The sequence below is a fragment of the Microcebus murinus genome, chromosome 7 (assembly GCF_040939455.1).
Source record: "Microcebus murinus isolate Inina chromosome 7, M.murinus_Inina_mat1.0, whole genome shotgun sequence".
NCBI lineage: Eukaryota > Metazoa > Chordata > Mammalia > Primates > Cheirogaleidae > Microcebus > Microcebus murinus.
This window is the reverse complement of record NC_134110.1, coordinates 28,853,369-28,875,215: the sequence shown is the minus strand read 5'-3', so window position 1 is coordinate 28,875,215 and position 21,847 is coordinate 28,853,369. Positions and strand designations below refer to the sequence as shown.

The following is a 21,847-nucleotide window of genomic DNA, read 5'->3' as shown; positions in this document are numbered from 1 at the left end:
TCACTATGAGTCCTTACAACAATGTCTCTCTACTCATTCTAGCTGTCCTTCCCTAGTAGAACCCTCAAGAAGGAATCATGGGAACATAATCCTTCCTTTGCTAAATGTTGAGAACAATTTATCTAAGTCCTTAATGCCTAAAAGTTAGTATGACTGGGCCTAAAAATCTCTGGCTCACATTTTCATTACACAGGTATCTAAAGCACTCTATTCTATTAACTTCTGGCATATATTGTTGCTGTCAAAAAGTCCAATGATAATCTGATTTTCCTTATTTCATAAATCTCTTGCTTTTTTGGCCTGAAGGCCCAAGAGACTTTTTTTTCCAGGTCCAGTAATTTAATCAGAATACGTCTCGGTCATTCTGGGTCAATGTTCTCAGTGTGCCCATTTAATAAATAACTTCAAGTATTTTTTTTATTTCAGAAAGTTTTCTTGAATTATAGTTTTTAACAAGTTATGGTTCTATTGCTTTGGTCTCACAGCAGATGATTGATATATACACACACACACACACACATTTATATGTGTGCATATATATGTATATGTTAGATCTTCTTTGTCTTTGAAATGTGCCATTTTCTCTTTAATCATTTTTCTCTTATTCTTTTTTTTCCCTTCTTTTCATCTTCTGCTTCCCTTAATGTATCTGTTAGATATATTCTACTCATTGGAGACTACATTGATGAAAAATTTTTTTCAATTCTTTCCTGAGTTCTATCTATCTCATTTCTTAGTTTTATCTAATTCAAATTTATGTTATTCTTTTGCACTTATATTATTTCTTAATGTCTTTTAGTTCATTTTGAAACATTTATAATTTTCATCACCTTTTGAGCATGTTCTTCTGGCATACTTTCATGGTTTGTAGGTATGTTATTTTTGTTTTCATTACAATAACTTTATAGGATATTTGACCACATTTCTCCTTTTCTGTTGACTATTTTTACATGAAACTAGTTCACATAAACCTTTAGGAGAGATGATGAGGATAGCTCTTCCCATTGATAAATCTATACTCTGTACTCTGTGTTTCTAGGTAGTTGTCAAAAACATGAGGGCTTATTTTCTAGTCTGCTTAGCTCTGCTCCCCTCTGCCACTTGCAGCTGGATCTTCCCTTTCCTTTGCTCCACCATCTCACATCTTTTCCTGGCCGCTTCTCCCCAGCTGAGTGTTTGCACTCATCTGCTATTGGAACATACAAAGCCCCTCCCTATTTCAACTGTTGATCTCAACATGGCCCACGGAACTGCCCAGTGAGTCCCTACTGACTGTGGATGCCCAGTTCTGTCAATTAACTAGGTCCATAAGGATACTCTAGTATCTCGTTTTGTTGTATGCTTTGCCTATGTGTGTATTTGGTTTTCCTATCTGAGTTTTTCAGTGTATTTTATTGGACAATTAAGGAGATATCCAAAACCTAGGACAGTTTGCCACCATCTTCCAAAACCTCTAATCTTAAACATAAAATTCTAAGAAATCAGATTTCTGGGTATTGTAAGTATCATAGGAAAAGGATATATCATTTTCTAGGTGAAAAGTTGACTACTCTTACGCTAGGCTGATTGTGTGAGAAAAATAGAGAGATAGCTCCCAAGAATTTGAAGACAAAGGAAGTAATTTGCTATCTGAAAATTCATTTAGAAATCAAAACAACAGATAAAAGCAGGCACTCTACAAAGTCATCTTCTCCTCACTATTTTTTAATTTGAAAAATACCAAACCTATAGAAAAGTTACTAGAATAGAAATGAATACCCATATTCCTTTATCTAAAGCCACTAATTTTTAATAATTTGACACATTTATTTTATTTCTCTCTATATTCACATTCACACAGTATTTTTTTTCCTGAACAAAGTAAATGGAGCCATAATTATCTTTCACCCTTCCTTAAATACTTCAGCATATATTTCCTAAGAAATTCTGCTACATTCTGCTTTGAACATTCTGCTACAATTTCAATTTCATTATCACATTTAATATATTTGTCATTGATACAATGATATTATCGAATATATAGTATGTATTCAGTTTCCCCAATTGTCTCAAAAATCTTTTGTTTTTAAATCCAGGATATGATTAAGGATCATGCATAGCATTTGACTGTTATATTGCTTCAATCTCCTTTAATCTAGAAACTTCTTCCTTTTTGCTCTTATAAAATAGGAATTATGAAATTCATTTTATAGAGCTGTTGGGAAGATTAAATAGAAATTTAAAAAATAAAGTGGCTAGTCCAGTCTTTATACACAATTATTGACAATGCTCAATAAATATTAATTCTCTTCCATCTGTCTACAGCCCACGCTGAATCCAGTATCCTGGTTTGTGTGACAGCTATATTTATTGCTGTAAATTTTTAAAGTGGCATCTAATTTCAGTAACCATAGTTAATGTGAGTCCAAAGCAAACTGAGGCCACATGCGGTCCCAGTTAGAGATTTCTGAGTCTGTCAGACTGTGAGCCACCAAGGAGTCCCTCTCCCAGTCCCAAGAGGCTGCAGTGAGCCTCTGCCACTGAGTTTGCAGCTGTCTACAAAGGATGGCCTGATGATTCCTTAGACTGAACCGCACATAGCAATGCACCACCCGTGGACCACACTTTGTAAAGGTTCTGTGTGTCTACATTTCTCCTCTATAAATCTTGACCTGGTTTCCTCTGTGAAGACTTGCCCATTAAAATTCTCTGTCTCATTCTACAATTTACTGTGTAAATAACTGGCCAGAACTTGTATTAACCATTATCAATAAAGTGGACATTCAATTAATAATAATCATGTGTTGTTTCACATTTGTGCTATATCTAATTAACCAGAAATTAGGCCAGCCTTATGTTGACAAACCATATTACTGATAACAATAATTGTAGTTCTGATTTGGGTTTATTTTAAAAGGTAGAAGAAGATATTCCCAGGATACAAATCCCAAACTGCAATTTTACTCTCAGCTTAGAAGGGGAGAGCAAAAGCCCAGTCTCCTCTGTAACAAAAGTCAGAAGCACAACAACAGAACAAAACAGGCTTGCATTGGACACCTAAACTCAAATAGCCACCAAAACACAAAAAGCCAAGGTTTCTACCTGGAAGCCTTCTATACAATTCCACAGGGCAACATGACACAGGTGGTCAGTGGCAGATGCCTCAGTCACAGTCACTTCTAGGTGACTTCACTTCTAGCCTGGAAATCTGCCAAGTCATATTCCTGGGATAATATCCAATCAAGCATTCCTAGGACAGGTGTCAGACACCATTTATCCTGCCAAACTCCTTTCTTGGGAGAAAGAAGTCAGAACCTAGGTAACCCTCTGTCTACTGATTTAAAAAAAATGTAGTTCAGTGGTATAAAGCAGTTTACCAACAAAAGTCCATTTTATCAGACATTTTAAGTCTTGGTACAATTTTAAATTCACTTGACTTTTTTCTAATTTGTCCAACACTAAAACTGTTTTCTTACCTTTGTTAATATTTTTAAAAATAATGTTTGATCGGCCGGGCGCTGTGGCTCACGCCTGTAATCCTAGCTCTTGGGAGGCCGAGGCGGGCGGATTGCTCAAGGTCAGGAGTTCAAAACCAGCCTGAGCAAGAGCGAGACCCCGTCTCTACTATAAATAGAAAGAAATTAATTGGCCAACTGATATATATATAAAAAAATTAGCCGGGCATGGTGGCACATGCCTGTAGTCCCAGCTACTCGGGAGGCTGAGGCAGAAGGATCACTCAAGCCCAGGAGTTTGAGGTTGCTGTGAGCTAGGCTGACGCCACGGCACTCACTCTAGCCTGGACAACAAAGTGAGACTCTGTCTCAAAAAAAAAAAATAAAAAAAAAAAATAAAAAAAAATAAAAAAAATAATGTTTGATTAAGTACCAGCATTATACAAGGAATATCATGACAACTGTTTAACATATAAACTGTCATGTGAGTTGTATTTAACTCACACTGGTTTTGAGCCTGGGGCCTCCTGAAGCAAAACCTAGGCAAAAACTCTACAGTTCATTCATGAAAATCTTACTTGTTGATGTTCTGATTATTACAATTAATATGGACAAATTAATCCTAAAATTGTGGATTAAATGAATAGCAGTCAATAAATTTTGTTTTTCATTAAAGTTTTCATTAAATTAGAAAGAATCATTTTGTTTTCCAAGTTTTTATTCCATTTTCATAATAAAACACCGTAACCTCAAGGAAAAAAATTTTCTTTCTAGTGTGGCAGTCAATGTGTTAGACATTACAGAGAGTACAGACAGCAAATTTTATGGAGGGTCTTAGGGACAGCATTAGGAAAGTGGGGCCTTTGGGAGGCGATTAGGTTTAGATGGGGTCACAAGGGTAGGGCCCCATGATGAGGTATATGCCCTTGTAAGAAGAGAGAGAGACACCAGAGCTCACTCTCTCTACCACCTGGGAATGCAGCAAGAAGGCCACCATCTGCAAACCAGGAAGGCAGCCGGAAGGCAGCCCTCACCAGAAACCTCTCACGCTGGCACCCAATTGCAGACTCTCAGAACTATGAGAAAATACATTTCTGTTGTTTAAGCCATGTAGTCTATGGTATTTTGATATAGCGGCCTGAGCTAACACTCCCCACAGTGCCTCCAAATGAATGTTTGAATGCATGCTTCATAATTTGACATAATTAATCTATGAAATCTCATCCCTAATCAGTCCTAATGTTATAATAAATATAAATTCCCATTTCCTTCTCACTCCATCTCCATATAGAAATCACCAGACTTTGAAGGAGAACTTTATCATCCCAGCTAATTAGATATCTAAGAAATCACAGCAGTTATACTCGAAAAAATGCAATAATTCCTACATTCCACTAATTTAGAATGACCTCTTGGCAAATGAGTACAAAATTGTCAAGTGTGAGAATTTAGAAGTCGTTTAGCTAAAAAAGTACTTGTACTACTTTCAGACACATACAGTTTAAACTCACTCTGTTAACAAAGTACCCGAGAGATGTCTCAGGCAGCTTGAGTTAATGAATGACAAGTAAGTTACAAAGAGAAAACAGCAGGCATCAAGGATGGTGATTGCTACACTGTATCTTGGATGTGATGTGTTAATTAAAATTAGGAAAGTGCTTACCATCACTCAGATCCTGGAGGAGGTTCTCCTGGCAGGAGAAATCCAGCTTCACCTTGATGTTGATGGTGAAAGTGGCCACTTTTCCAGGCTTCAGAGGAAACTGGGCAAGGGTTTCCTCTAGGTTCCAGCTCAAGAAGTCACCGTACAACTTTTCTACAACAATAATGATAACAATAATCAAGCCGATGTAACTAAGGTAATATGAGATTTACCAGTCTCGTAGACAATTCTGGTACATTCTCAAAAGCAAAGTAAAAAGCATTTAAAATGTGTTAGATCAAAGTACCAAGAAAATTCCAGAATCCAGGAGGTGTTGCAAGACAATCACCCTGTTTATAAACAAGGCACAAAGAGGAGGAAGAGCAGGTCGTCGTTGGAAGCACCAAGCTTCAAGCCAAGTTATCTTTATTCCTAGTGAGCAGATCCTTCTTGCAAAATAAATGCATTCTTTTTGCTCTTACCAACTAAATCAGAGTTAGACTATTAATAAATTTCTCCACAACAAATATTTTCTGTATCTGTATATTAAAGAGAAAGAGATCTAAGTTTAGTAGGGAAGCCTATTCAATATGAGAGACCCTTTTCAGAAAAAGAGAATACAAAATCAGAAACAGAAAATTAAGTACAGTACCTACGAAAGGGTCTGTGGAGAAGAGGCACATCCTTAGCTTTCTTGCAAATACACCTCCGTGTTTTAAAGATCTGAGTGTCGCATCAAATGGCCCTGGGTTTGGCGCCTTTTTGACACTGACTGACTGGAGTACCATGGAGAATAATGATTCCTTTGAGCCAAGGTTTCTTCATGTACAAAATGGAGATCACAACTGCTACACCACAGGGTTGTTTTACAGATCAAACAGAGTAATGTCTGTAAAGCACCGAGAAGATCACGGCAAAACGTACTGAGGGGAGGAAGGAGGGCAGGAAGGGCACGCAGATGTTCCCTCCTTCATTAGACATGGGGGTGGTGTAAGACAAAATTAAGGCCCAATATGACCTGCTGCCTCGATATCTAGTGAAACCCAAAGGGCCTCAAATGGCCTCCCCACAAATCCCCTTCCCCACTCTGCTCCTGCAAGTAACGTTCCTCGGCCAATCAGCCCTCCTGGTCACAGAGCCAGGTGCAGTCCTGCGTATCCCTGAGCGGTGGGTTCAGCCCCGTGCCAGCCTGCAGGATGACTGAACTAAGCCAGTCACATCCTTCCACAGGAACTGAGGCACTACCTTCACACCACAACACAGGCCTCCCACAGCCTCTGGGTCATTCTTCACTCTGTTCCTGAGTGCGGGCCCCCAGGTGACCCTGTGTGGCACGGGGTCCCTCTCCCCTGGGCTCTGAGTAATATACTAATAAACTGCTCTCAGGCTTATCTGTCCAGCATGAGGTGTGTGTGTGGCTGTCCCCATAGTGTAGGGCAACAATCCCTCCTCACCAACAGGGAATAGGAAGCCATTAAAACAGATCCCTCCTTCCACCAGGAAGGCCCAGCTCTGTTCTCTGCTCCGGCTGGAAGGGCCCAGCCTCTTGGCCCTGCTAACAACCCTCCTCCAGCTGTGCCTTCAGTCTCACAGGTGGGAGCAACTCGCTGCTCTTCCGACCATGCCCTTTTTGTGAACCAGTTTTCTATGCTGAATTTCCTCTGTCTGAATAAGGAAACTGAGGCTCAGAGGGATTAGTTTACTCGTCCATGGTCACAAACTAGGGAAAAATCTAGTATTCCAGAGCCAAATGATTCCAAAGTTATTACGCTCACTTCCTGCATAAAAATACTTCATGTTAACAATATAAAGTCCTGGTTTTAGGACCCAGAAACCAACCTTGCAGGGATTTAGTGGAAGACAGATAGCTCGACCATGGTCCACATGAAAGAAAAAAGATCTGTGGGGTTTGCTAACTGCAAGAACACAAGGCCAAACTGTATTGCAAATGCAAAATAAGTTAAGGTCTTCCTGGCCAGAGGTGTGCTCAATCACAGCACAGTCCCTCCAGAACTGATCAAGCTCCAGCTAGGGCATGTCTGACAGATGGCATTTAGTTCTCTTTGTTTCCTTAAAGAAGGTGCCAACAAACAGGGACAGGTCCAGGGGACGGTATCCTTGAAAGGTATTTAGAAACCACATCACATTCAGTTATTTACTTAGTTATTCACCAAACACCTCAAATGTGCCAGACACTTTCCACGTCACTTAATCCTCCCAATAACCAGTAACACAGTGGTCATTATCCCCACTGGAAACAAGGGCAGTTAACACATGTCCCTGAGGTCATTCAGCTGATAAGCTGAAGCCCTGGCCCGAGACAGGTGCTCAGTAAATACCAGCAGCTGCCCTTCAGCATCACCCACTCCACTACCTTACAGGGTGTTCAGGAGTTTTGTAAACTGCTGTTATCACATTGTTCTAGAATGATCTAGGAAAAGACAGACATGAAAAGGATGAATTGCTGAAAGGGCTGGTTCCTGGAAAGGAAGGCCCTAATGACAGTGTAAGGGATTAATCACCATAGGGTGGGATGGCTTCAGGAAGCAATGGATGCTCACAGATTCTTACAGGAATTTATAAACAGAAATGGAAATGGAGAATTTGAAGGAAGTAGTAGCCAAATTTCTAATAAGGTGGGAGAAGGAATGGGTCAACAAAAATAATATAAAGTAGAAGTACATATCATCTAAGATTAGCCACTATAATTACAGGATAAAAATATAAATATTTCAGCCAAGGTTTGGGGGAGCAAAGGGTATAAAACACTGATTCTTTAGGCATTTAACTTTGATAATAGTTACTGAATTATCTGTCCAGAAACCTGCTTCAGCATACAACACTTGGTTCCCGGCTGCTCAGGGCAATGTGGGGACTCTCACATACATGATCTATCCTACAGAAGGTAAGTCCGAAAGAACAGAGAACTGCCAGGTGTGGTGGCTCACACCTGTAAATCTAACACTCTGGGAGGCCGAGGCAGGAGGATTGCTTGGGGTCAGGAGTTTGAGACCAGCCTGAGCAAGAGGGAGACCCAGACTCTGCTAAAAATAGAAAAAATTAGTCTTGTCTGTAGTCCCAGCTACTTGGGAGGCTGAGCCAGGACGATTGCTTGAGCCCAGGACTTTGAGGTTGCTGTGAGCTAGGCTAATACCATGGCACTCTAGCCTGGGCAACAGAGTAAGATTCTGTCTCAAAAAAGAAAAGGAAAAAAGAAAGAACAGAGACCTGTCTCCAAACTGGAAAAGAACTTCAAAGCCATCTCACAGGTGAGAAAACAGAAAGGAAAAGGAAAGAGTCTGGCCTAAAATCATACAGCAGTGTTGGGCTATATCTTTCTTCCCACTCCTTCAGAAAAGCCCTAAGGACGTCTTGGTTCATTACTACAGAAAGTACCTGGCTGCCTTCCTTTTGCTCTTTTGAGAAACCGATTCCACCTGTTCTCTCTAGCCATGCCAGTTCTCTCCCTGATCTCTCCAGACATGCCATTTCTCCCACTATCAACCCTACTTCTTCCAGGAAGCACCCCAGGGCAGGCCCACATAGCTCCACTTGGTTACTGCTCTGCGTGTATTCAAATAATCTGAGTGGCTGTAAGGCCCTCAACACTATCCAGTCTACTCTCCTACAAAATGCTAAAGTCCCTTTGTACTGCACTCTTCTGTAGATATCAACCATGTGTAACTGGCAGCAGAGGACATGGTTAAAAATCAACTGAAACCAACAGCCTGGAGTCAAACCCCAGCTCCATCATTGGTAGTTTGCCCTTGGGCATGTTACTTTCAAGGGGGCTCAGCTTCCCTTTCTTTTACAAGTACAAGGGGGGAAATAATACCTAGGGCTGTTGTGACGGTAAGAAAGTTTAAAACAAGGAGAGTGCTCAGGACAGTCCATGGTACCCAGCAAGTGTTACATAAGCATTTGTTATTATAATTATTCAAGTTTGGCAAGAACATCACCAATGACAGGGACTCGCAGCCTGCCAAGCCTGTTGCTTCCATTATGGAATAGTTCTAATACGTTTTCAAGTGTCTGAGTTCCAACTCTGTGCCAGGCACTGTCTGAAGTTCATACTCTAAGGACAGAGCAGGCATGTGCCCGTAAGTCGTGGCACCAGGTACTCAACTTAAATAGTACCTTTAGTTCTTCCCAAACTCTCCATACATTAGCAATGTCCACATTTTATAAATAAGCAAACTGGGTTTAAAGAGATCAAGTATCTTTCCTACGGGTACAAAGCTAGGATGTCCAGAGCCAAGGGTTGAACTCTGGCCCTCACACACATTCACCCTGGCTCCATGGTCTGTGGCAGCCTTGGACAAAGTTTCTGCCTCTCTCCATGCAGAAGTTCTCATGCCTGTCTGGGCCTCAAGTGGCAGCTCTGGCATCCTGGCTCTACTGGGTAGCTAAGTTATAAAACTTCTGTATACCTCGATTTATTCATCTATAAAATGGGTCGTCATACAGAATCGATGAATTGGTGAAAGTCAAGTGCTTAGAATAGAGTCTGGCTTAGAGCCGCACTTGATCAGCATTAGCGACTCCTCACTCCTCAAAGCCCAATCTCCTTTTCCTAACTGGATAATCTTTGTTATTCCTTCACCAGCGCTGTGCGAAGTGAAATAATTCTTGCAGAGTATCTAACACCATGCTTGGCATTCAGCAAGTGCACATTGGTGTTAGTTGCCATCAATGTCCCTTCCCGTTCAGTGACTCACAGGCCCTGGAACTCAGTAGGCACCCAACAGCGGCAATGCTGAGCATACAAACGTATGCCAAGACATCATTTTAGATTTATCATTAGAACAGATGGAAAAGACTTATGTGAAAACAGAAGAATACTAAATTGATCGTACAATATAATTTCAACCGCATAAAAATATTCACACAGAAAAAACAAAGAAAATATCGCTATCTGCTAATATTGGTTGTCTTTGAGGCATGGGATCATGGGTAACTTGAAATTGATTTGTATTTTCTGAATTTTCTACAATGAGTATATATTACAGTTTTATAAACAAACAAATATATATATTTACACACACACACATATAAAGCCATGCTAATAGTTCACTGGAGTCCAGGTTCATGACTGCACCATCCACCCCTCCATTTACTACAGAGAAGTCCCATGAATTTGTCTGCAAGTCCACATGCAAGAGTGACCATGCTGAGGACTGTAGTTGCCCAGGAGAGCAAGGTGGACTCTGAGCCAATGCAGATGCTATTTAAGGTAACCTATACCAGGGCCAGGTAGTAAGTGACTTGGTGACAAGGACAACAATCAACTGGATGTGCATGTCACTTCTAGAGTCCCTAGACTCAGTCTGTCAGCTGAATACACTTCTCTGAAGTAGTGGATTAACTCTGCAGCAGCCATGCAAACTGGTGATAAAATGCCTAGAAAGCATTTGACCAGGCTAGCGAAAAGCTAGTCCACACTAATCAGGTAAGTGCTGCCTCTCCTGCACACTACCTGTGCTAACTTAGCAAGGGCCACTCTGGGATAAGGAGAAAGAAACAGGCCCAGGGAATGCAAGACAATAGCTAAAGTGACCTCTATTAAGTACTCTCTTCTAACTTCACATTATAGCTATATTATTCCTGTGTTATAAAAGAGGCAACCATGGCCGGGCGTGGTGGCTCACGCCTGTAATCCTAGCTATCTGGGAGGCCAAGGCAGGCAGATCGCTCGAGGTTAGGAGTTCGAAACCAGCCTGAGCAAGAGCGAGACCCCGTCTCTACTAAAAATAGAAAGAAATTAATTGGCCAACTAAAAATACATAGAAAAAAATTAGCCGGGCATGGTGGCGCATGCCTGTAGTCCCAGCTACTCGGGAGGCTGAGGCAGAAGGATTGCTTGAGCCCAGGAATTGGAGGTTGCTGTGAGCGAGGCTGATGCCACAGCACTCTAGCCTGGGCAACAGAGCAAGACTCTTTCTCAAAAAAATAAATAAATAAAAGAGGCAACCAATGCTCCAAGAGTTTAAGCAACTTACCCAAAGCTAAACAGATAGTAAGTAATAAAACCAAGAGTCAGAGCCAGGACTGGCAAAGACCACACTCCTTCCCTTATACCGCCTGCCTCTCACGCCTTATCTGAAACAATTAGCCCAACCAGCATCATAACCAGAGTGGAGAGTATTCACAAGGAAAACCTCATTAAGGTGATGTGAGATAGCACCTTGAAAAGAGATGGCAGAAAAGAAAATATAATAGTCAAGTACATGAGATTTGGGGTCAGACATATCTGAATCTGGATCCTAACACTGCCACGTTACCAGTTCTTTGAACATGCACAGTCATGTGTCCTCTGTCATCCCAAGGAACCCCATCAGTAAATGAAGACCATGTTAGAGTTCTTGTGAAGATAAAATGAGACAATGTCAAATCTTAGCACAGCAACTTGGTACATGGAAACTGCTTACATAATTTACATGAAAGTCCTCCGTAAACTATACAGCACTATCATGCGATTTGCTTTTTATATGCTCCTATTGACCATTTCATTCATTCAATGAACATTCACAGCACAGCCATTAAGTATCCTCATGGCAGGTGCTACACTAGGTTCTGGGGACAAAGAGATAAATAAGATGTGGCCCCTGCCCTTGAGAGGGCAAAGGCCTGGGGAGGGATGTCTCTGATTGTAGGAAGAAACAGATGTCAGGGGCTTAGGAGAAGCCCAGAAAAGCTTAGACAGATGAGAGATGAGAGGATCCTCTTAATCTGAAAATTTCTTTAAAAACTTTATAATCCATTACACATAGAACAGGTTCAATAACTGTTTGCTGAATTAATCACCTCAATCTGGGAGGCATATAACTAAAGTAAGACTCAACGTCCTAGTAGCTTGAACTAAAAGTGTGCCTGCTGCAGTCCCAGATCTGTAGAAAAGAATTAATTCTTTCAGCTACCAGTCTAGTCTATCAGGAATTTATAACCTGTGGGGTGGGGAGGAGACTAAACTCAAAAACTATAATTACAGCACTATTTTTGCCTGTTTGAATGCCTTTTCATTTCTGAAAAGAGTTTTCACTGAGAGATCAACTCTGTTAAAATGAACTCTGAGCCAGGCTCCCCCATGGCCATGGCTGAGGGACACCTAAGGACACAGAGACAAGGCACAGTGGTTAGCAATGGGAAAGTGAAAGTAAGGAAGTACCACCTACTGTGACTTCCACCGGTGGGGTTGGGGGTGGGTGGGGAACCTGCCAAACACAACCCAAAAGGAAGAGAAAAGGAGGAGACAAATACTTACTAAGTGCTAAACGCTGTCACTTAAATCACCACCACCAGACAGCTAACCTCCATGGAGTACGCCTACGAACCAGGTACCTAGATCTGTACATAAATTGCCTCATTAAATCCCCACCATTATTCTCTAAATAGACAAATTATTCCATCATACTCATTTTAGGGACTCTGCTCAGGCATTCAAAAGTGGGTACAGCCAGTAGTCAACACGCTGCAGTATAACTGCTCTTTAATAGGTTCACTTGTGTATCCTAAAAAACTGTGAAATGGTGCTATATTTTGATTTTAAGTAGTGTATTTTTTCCCTCATTTTAATGTTTTTAGAGGTGTGACACACCAAAGACCCCAAACAACTACCTGTAATTTGATATTCAAAAGTTCCCAAATGGCAGGGCCAGATGTCCTAATTTCTTCTGGGCCCACCCCCCACCGTTTTATTTATTTCCTATCCATGCTCCCAAGGAGCTGAACATATCAAGTCTTGCCATATTGATTAAAAGGCATTGCATTTTGTCTTAGGATCAACTTGTTTTGTAGACTTTTCCAGCATGACCCTAGAACTACGTAAAATGCTGAACTACAAAAGAAAACCACTGCCATCATGTATACAAGGAGGCATCAAGTTGAATGACTTCTAGTCATTCAGAAATTCAATGTCTTTCTAGGAGGCATACCAGTAAATCCATTCACTGTGGTTAGTCACATGTAGCAGAAATAATGCAGGATGTACAGTCAGAATTCAATTCAATTCAGTGAACATGTCTGACTCCTACATTGAACTGTGAGCTCCTTCAGGCCTGGTTCATGTATTATTCATGTGCCTGGCATGGTGACTGGCATATAAATGTGATATATAAATGCATGGTTGCTGAATAATACAAGGCCAAGTAAGGTAAGTGTTATTCTAACAGAGTGTGAGCAAGGCAATGTACGGGTGGGAGGGGCACAATTAATTCTACTGGAAGAGCTCGGAAAAGCTTTCAGGAGGTGGCATCTTGACTGAACTTGATTGAGGGATAGACCTTGAGATGTACAGAGGACATCTGAGAGTCAGCAAAGTTCTGAATACCCAAAAGTGCATTCCAAGATGGCTAGAGTACAAAGACTGTGGAAGCGTCTTCTGCACTCCCTGGGGCAGAGCCCCGGGTGATGCCCCTGAGTATCACTCATGCCCACCACAATGGCCATATGTTGGAGGAGGTCAGTAATGGCTGGTCAAAGAGGTAAAGAAGGAATGAACAGCTGACAGCCAGAAGAACAGACAAGTGAACAAGCACGAGGAATCAGTGGTGGCAAAGAAAAGCTGAGCAGCTGATCGCGCCACCGCCTGCCTCCATCCTGCCCTCTGCTTTCAGAGGACATGCGGCACCTGCTCACCGTCCAACCTCCCCACTACACCCTGAGCCCCACGAGGACAGGCTTCACTGTGGTCCTGCTCCCCAAACCACAGTACCTGAAACACAGTAGGTACTAGATAAGTGTTTGTGAAAAAAAAGAGAGGAAAGAAGAAAGATGGGCAGCAAGACATGTGACGAATTTCTTTGGATGCTGAGCTAAGAAACTTAGTATAGGAAAACCATTTTAAAATGTTTAAGAAAGGTGACAAATGAACTGACATTTTTATAAGAAAAGGCAATGGTGGCAGCCTCAGTGATAACACCACCACCTACAGGAAGAACTACTATTTATTGAACCCCTAGTAATGCCAGTACTGTATTGAGTGCTTAACATGCACTGCAACAACCAGAAGACTTAGATTACTGCCTCCACTGAGGGGACAGATCATCACGGAAGACAGGAACATGGTCCAAGTCATCCGGCCAGTAAGTGGCAAAGCCAGGATTCTAACACAAGTTAGTCTGATTCTGACAATTGTGATGTGAACCGTAATAGGTAAGTTTAAAACAGAGGATGCCCTGACCTTGGGAGCCTTCCTATAGCCTGCTTCCCCCACTCACCCAGGGCCAGCCACTGCGGCCCACTCTCAGCTCCATTCTGACTCCGTCCATGCCCACAATGTAAACCAAAGGAAAGACTGAAGACTGAAGAAACTGAGTCTTTTTCCCCCACTTCCCAAGACACTCTACTCTTTGACAATACCAAGAAGTAGAATCCACTTTTCCCCAAGACTTTTAAAATTTTGCCCTGAGTTGCCATAATGTGTTTTTTTTAAAGCATTATATAAAAATAGCATAATAAAAGCACCTTGGAAACAGACCAGGCCAAAAAGCTGGAAAACCCAGCAGGTTGGGTAGCTCTTACACGGCACTTCAGCAAGCTTATTACTGAACTCCTCAGGTCCTGAGAATTGCACTGTAGCAGGTTTCTCTTTGTCCACAGGAGCAAAAGCCAATCTTCTCCTGACTGTCAGAGCTGCCCATGGCCTCCCACGCTGCTCCTCGCTCTCTAACCTTTCCTGGCTTCCTTCCCTGTGTAATGAGCAGGGCTTATGCTAGCTCTACTAGGTGGTCTCTAGTTTTGATTTGCTACAGCTTTAATGCAAGTACACCCTCATTCATCTGGAGAAATTATTAAATTTCACCTTTCCAGAAAAAGTCTGACAACAAGGAGAAAGCTAAAAAGTTTACTGAAACTTCTTGGGGGCGGGATGGGAAGAGAGAGAGATCAAGCCAGCAAACTTGGACAAAGGCATCTGTCTTCCTCAAGTGGGGCATGTGTTTGCTTATTTAGAGCCAGCCTTAACAGTTCTGATCTTCTGTTTTCCCAGGCCCGGCAGACTAGGAAGCAAAACTTTCAGAACTGGGGCTGCAACTTAGCAGGAGCTCATCCCTACCATGTGCCAGCACTGCACTGGGCTCTCCAGAGATATGAATGCTCGTTCTGGAATTAACTGCATGAGAGGGACTGGATCCTGGTAAGCATCTAGATGAGAATACTAAGCCTCCAGCAGCTCAACATCAGTCACACAGCAACTAATTAACAGAGCACAGGATGGAAGCTAAATCCATCAGACTCCAAAACTCACATTCTTGTCACCAAGCTAGCTGAAAAAATGCTGTGCTAGATGACCTACACCAGGCGCCCTAAAACTACGGCCCACGGGCCACATGCAGGTGTTTTTGCCTGTTCGTTTTTTTACTTCAAAATAAGATATGTGCAGTGTGCACAGGAATTTGTTCATAGTTGTTTTTTTTTTTAATCTCAAATTCTATGGGTACAAATATTGTTAAGGTTACATATCTTGCCCCTGCCTCCCCTCCCCACCCCGCTCTGCCAGAGCTTCAAACGTGTCCAGTCTCCAAGTGGTGCGCCCTGCACCTACCATGAAAGTGTGTACCCTTCCCCTTCTCCCCCCTTTCACCTGTTCACCTCTCATTGACAACATAGTTTTTTTGTTGTTTTTTTTTAACTATAGTCTGGCCCTTCAACGGTCTGAGGGACAGTGAACTGGCCCCCTGTTTAAAAAGTTTTGAGGACCCCTGACCTACACTAACAGAAATATTAATAACTAGCAATAGCTGCAACCAGGAAAGGGAAAGAAAAACCACATACAAACCAAAAGAGTGCAAGAGGCTGGGTCTGTTACACACAATGCAAACAGCACAGCACAAGGAGGGATTTGAACTGTCAACATGATCCATGCCCCCAGTCAGTAACTAAATAATGTTCAGAGTCCCTTGTCCAGAATCTTACTATTTCCAAGCATAAGGCATACTTAGAAACATGTCTAACTACACTGCTTATTTTTATATTAAGTTCTGTGGCTTTAGAGTGACACATTCAAATAACAGGCAAATCTACTCACGAGGGACCAGCTTATTCCCCTCTGATACTAGATAACCAATGTATTTACAGCTAAGAAATAACACAGAGGAAATTCACAGTGCACAGACTTTTCTGTAGCTATGGCATTATGGAAAGCTGAATAACTTAGTTTTCAGATTTGATACTGTTTTCGTGTCTTTCTGTTTCCATTTCTTCCCTTCATTATTATAATATAAAATGGAATGTCTAAAGGGGCTTTGCAGAATCCTACACAATAATATGCTGTCAAGAATAATAAGAGAAACATAAATCAATACCCTAGCATACATCACAAATTTTTTGCTCTGTGAAATTTAGTTTCAGAAATAATAGTTATTATTCTAATGCTAGAGTTTAGTTTAGTGCTAGCAAGTGAAATTGGTTATTTTACATTGATAATAACACAGACATTGCTACTGCTATGGACCTTCAACATTTAAGAAGCCATTAATATTTGCTTCTATTTGAAGAGACACCGTGCTGCAACATTCATGAGAGAAGTAAGCAATGAAAAGAATCTCACCTCAAAACATTTATGAATTTTTAATTATACCAATGTGGAGTCATCATTTTTGTTAAAATATTAAACTACTAATAAAAGAATGAAGAAATAAAAGGGTATATGTGTGCATTTATGTATACATGTATATGTATATTTGTATTTGTATATACATTCACATACTGACATATACCATAGAACATTTGTAGAAAAGCTAATATAGTAAATTTTTCTTAATTTGAGCTTTATTACAATGAAATCTGTAATTTTTTATGCAAAGGCAGTTTACATCTTTCACAACCTACAAATAAAGACTTACGAGTGAATTGTAATTAGAAGGATTACATGACATCGCCAGATAATCCTTGTGTGGAAATGAGGTGGATTATAAATGCTCATCTCTGTGTCAGGAACTTGTGAACACGGGGACATGCTCACCCCATAAAAGCCCAAATGACAGTCTAGGATCCGGAAAGGCCCACAAAGGTATGCCTGACCCTTAATATTAGTATCACTGATCCTTATGATACTCTTAAAATACAATCATGATTCTTAAAGAAAACATGCTCAATATTGTCGCAAGACCTCTCTACATCCTACATTAACATTTCACCCTGTGACCATCCTATGCAGTTGGTGTTAGTATTAAATACTTATTGAGCACCTACTATGTGCCAAGCATTGTTCTTAGTTCTTAGACACTAAGGATGTAGCAGTGAAATAAATAGACCACCAACAACTGCCCAAAAAACTCTCTAATGATTGTTGTGATTATTTCACGAGAAAAATGATGTGAAGAGCCACTCGCCTCATACATGGAGAGCACTAAAAGTAAAAGGTATTCTTACCATTGAGATACAAAATAACTTTAGTAGCCACACAAAGAAAACAATATGAGAACCCAAAGAAAGGAGCATTTAATCCCATGTGCCAGAGTTTCATAGACATTTAAGAGACCACTAAAGAAGCTAAACCAATGGATTTAAAATAAGGATAATGCTGAAGTGGCAATATGTGGTACTTAATATCGACAACTGAATCTTATATTGTCTCTGCTCCTACCACGTCCATCATATAAGTCTTGCTATGTTCTCAGCTAAAGATATTTTCCCATCTTCTCAGAGAGAGCAGGTCATCTATTAATACTCATGGCTTTTTGGAACTGCAGAATAAAAGTGACAGGAATTATTATTCCCTTTGTATATTTTAGAAACAGTTTGTTTTCATTAATTTAATTCCACGTGTAAATATACTACAACTTGAGGAAACAATAAAAAAAGAACGATAGCTTCAATTTTTCACTCATAACCACATTGTTTTGGAAATGGCTATATCATGCTGTATATTACTGTGTTTCCCCCAAAATAAGACCTACCCATAAAATAAGCCCTAGCAGGATTTCTAAGCATTTGCGCAATATAAGCCCTACCCCAGAAATAAGACCTAGTGATGGGTGTGGCTAAGCGGCGTATCTGCACAACCCATGCATTTCCTCGCAGAGGGGTAAAGAAGACAAGCAGCCCTTCTCATCTGCCCCATGAGAGCTCTATTGCTCGACATGAGAGATGGGGGAATGGTTCTAAAGGAAATAGAGTCGCAAGAAATTCAGGATGGAATTCGAGGTTTGGAGAGTTATGATGATGTTCCAGAAGAAGATGACTTAACTATATTTGAATCAATGTAGATTGTTGTACCGTACTTAAGAAAAATAACACATCCTCTGAAAATAAGACCTAGGGTGTCTTCTTGAGGAAAAATAAATATTAAGACCCTGTCTTATTTTCGGGGAAACACAGTACATGTTTGTCATGACGCCAGACGTCATGACGCTCTTGCCCCAGGTCCTCATGAACCTGCCATGTGACTTGAGATGGGTCATTAACCTCCTTCACTTTTACTCTCTCTGGCCAAAAAGTGGAGGGCAGTGATATTTGCCCTACACATCCTTGGACTGACTAGAGGGGCACTGATTAGAGATAAGAACAGAAAATTACACAATAACACAAGGACAGGTTTGGCACATGCAAGGCATAATAGGAAACCAAATGTGAGCGGTGGGGAGAGAAGCTGACCATGTTGATAGCATCAGTACAGACCACTACTGAAAGCTCCTCCCTTGGGATACTGTCAGGTTTCTGCCTCGTTGCTTATAAAACTTACCGGGGCTGATCAGGTAAATGGAGAAGAATAATTGCCTCTGGGGGTGTGGCAGAGATTGGCTGGGAAGGAACACAAAGGAATTCTCTGGGGTGATGGAAATGGTCTATACTGTATTTTGATAAGGGTTTGGTTAGACAGGTATTCATTATTTGTCAAAACTCATCAAATGGTACACTTGAGATTTGTACGTTTCACTGAACATACATTTTTTTTAAATATTGAACTCTAATTAATGATATGCATGCTTCAAACTGCATTAAAAATAAGATGGATTAATGGATGGATAGAAGCCTAGACAGATGTGTAATAAAGCAAATGCAGCAAAATGTTAATTGCAGAATTTAGACGGTAGGTATACAAGTGCTTACTATTAATTAATCTTTCAACTCTTTCAACTATTCAAATCTTTCAACTATTAATCTTTCAACTCTTCTGATGTTTGAATGTTTTCATAATAAAAGATTGGGAGGGAGCCGATGGCGGATACAAAGAATAAGTTCCAGAAGAGTTCAAAGGCATGAGGAACACCAAAGGCTGCAGCTGCCTAGAAAGGCAAGCAGGCCATATGCTGGACCGTGAGACAGGCAGCCCTCCGCTGACCAAGCAGCAGCTGAAGGCCCTTCTAGGGAGAAGGACAAGTCTGAGCAGAGGCAGAGGCAGTGATGTGACTGAGGGGGTGTGGAAAGGTGAGTCCCTAAAGAGGAGCTCCTGAGAAATTAAAAAGTGGTTCTCACACATTTGTTTCTTTTACACACTCAGCCAACAAGTGAGCAAGGTGTACTCTTATCAGCTTCATTCTATAAATGTGAAAATTTATAGAATATTCAACCACCCTTCAGCACTCAGCACCCACTATGTGCCAGGCCCTGGAAATAAAAGAGAAGAACCAGTCACTGCCTTTGGGAGACTCATACCCTGAGTGGAGAAAGAGGCTAATAAGTAAACAGTCACAATACCTAGTAACGGAGGCTACTGTCGTGGAAAGTCGGGGCACTCTGAGACAAGCAAAGGGACCCAGTGGCCCAGTCTTAGCAAGGCTTTCCAGAAGCGTGACAACTACGCAGGAAGCCAAAGGATACATTACTTAAAGTTGGGGAGGCAAAGGTGAGAGGAGCAGAAATCAGCAAGCTGTGCCCTAGGAGAGGACATGTGCATCGCACAGTTTCACATAGACAGCATGAATGTCCAGGATACTGAAATTAGTTCCCAGTGACCAATGCAACTACAGTTTAAGAGGAAAAGTGGCAAAAGAGGAAGCTAAAGCACTGAGCAGAGGCTCAGTCATACAGGACTTTGGGCACCAGCGACAAAAGGGAGTCATTCAAGGATATCCAAAGGAGAGAACAGGTGGGGATTTGCGCTTCAGAAAAGAACAAGAAGTTTTGCAATGAATAACAGGCACATCATTACCATTTGGGTTTATTTGAGAGAAGGAAAAAATATTTTCCAGTTGCTGAGCAAGATAAATTGCAGGAGATGTGAAAAAAGTTTGCCATATAGACTGTAATTTTCTGTCATTCAATATTAGCTTGCTTGTTCAAATATCAACCAAACCGTATAACCAATTAATTAAATTCAGAGTACCAGATAAAGGTTTTTTTTTTTAATGCCAGAGAGGCATTTTCTACCTACCTCAAACTTATTTGGTCCCAAAAATAGGAGGAGAAAAAAGGAAAGCATGAAATTAAGGTAGTATCATTAAATTTCTCAAAGACTGAGAGTATACAAAGTTTTTAAAATATGACACAAAAAGTCACATTTTTAAAAAGAAAAAAAAAATTAGGTGAACCATATTAAGAACTTCTGTCCATCCAAAGATACCACTAAGAGGGTAAAGGCAAACAAACCATAGAGTGGGAGAAGACAGTCACACTGCATACTTCCAACAAAGAATTCATATCCAGAATAAATATAAAGAAGTCATACATACAAACATCTTGATTACATTAAAAAAAAAAAAGAAGTCATACAAGTCAGGAGGGAAGGTAAAGGGGAGATAAAGACAGCGACAGAGAATGAGAGAGAGAAAAGACGCACAATGGGAAAGGAAAAAAGGGCAAAGGGCTTGTACAAAAGAGGATATCCAAGTGACCAAAAATACATGAAAGGTACTAAACTTCACTGGTCATCAGACAAATGCAAATTGAAACCCAATGCTACACCACTACACTCCTCTCTCACCACCAGAATGGGTAACATGACTGCAAATATCAAGTAAAAATAGATGAAATGAATCTATGTCATTAGAAGTCAAACAGTGGTAGCCCCAGGCAGAGAAGTGGGTAAGATACTTGATGCACACAATTTTAATCCTCATGACAACTCTGCAAAATGGTGGTATCTATAGCAACAGCAATAGTTGTAGTGGTGATGGTGGCAGTGAAGGAGATAGTAGAGGTAGCAGTGATAGTGATGGTAGTGACAGAGGTGGCAGTGATGGTGGCAACAATGGTGGAGGTAAAGGTGAGGAGAGTGGTGGTGATGGAGGTGACAGCACTGGTGATGGTGATGATGGTGGTGGTGGTGATGGGAGGATAGTGGTGGTGGTGGTGGTGGTGATAGTTGAGGTGGTGATGGTAGTTGTAATGGTGGTGGTAGTGGTGACAGTGGTGGTAGTGGTCATGGTGATAGTGATGGTGGTGATCGTGGTGGTAGTGGTAATGGTGGTGGTGCTGGTGATGGTGGTAATGATGGTGGTGGTGATGGTGGTGGTCATGGTGATAGTGCTGATGGTGGTGGTGGTGCTGATGATGGTGGTAGTGGTGCTGGTGGTGGTGATGGTCATGGTGATAGTGATGGTGCTGGTGGCAGTGATGGTGGCGGTGATGATGATGGTGGCAGCAGTAGTAGCAATAGCAGTAGTAATAGCAGCTAACAAATCTGAGTGCTTACAATATATCAAGAACTGTTCCAAGCACTTTACATATATTATCTTATTTAATTCTCAGAATAACTCTATGATAAAGGTACTATTAAATATTATTAGCATTATTTTACAGAATAGGAAAATGGCAGGAGAGGTTAAATTACTTGCCCAAGAGAATACACAGCTAGGAAGTGACAGCAGGGATTTGAGCAGAAGTAACATTT

The 21,847-nt window shown here is 41.1% G+C and overlaps 1 protein-coding gene across 2 annotated transcripts in view; it reads right to left on the bottom strand.

The window, feature by feature from the left end:
- Nucleotides 1-21,847, bottom strand: part of TRAPPC9 (trafficking protein particle complex subunit 9) — a 609,198-nt gene that overhangs the window by 450,555 nt on the left and 136,796 nt on the right. For both annotated transcript variants that reach the window (XM_076004998.1, XM_076004999.1), the window contains one exon: nucleotides 5,098-5,250. In XM_076004998.1, coding sequence (XP_075861113.1) covers nucleotides 5,098-5,250 — 153 coding nt within the window. The remainder of the gene's footprint in view (nucleotides 1-5,097; nucleotides 5,251-21,847) is intronic.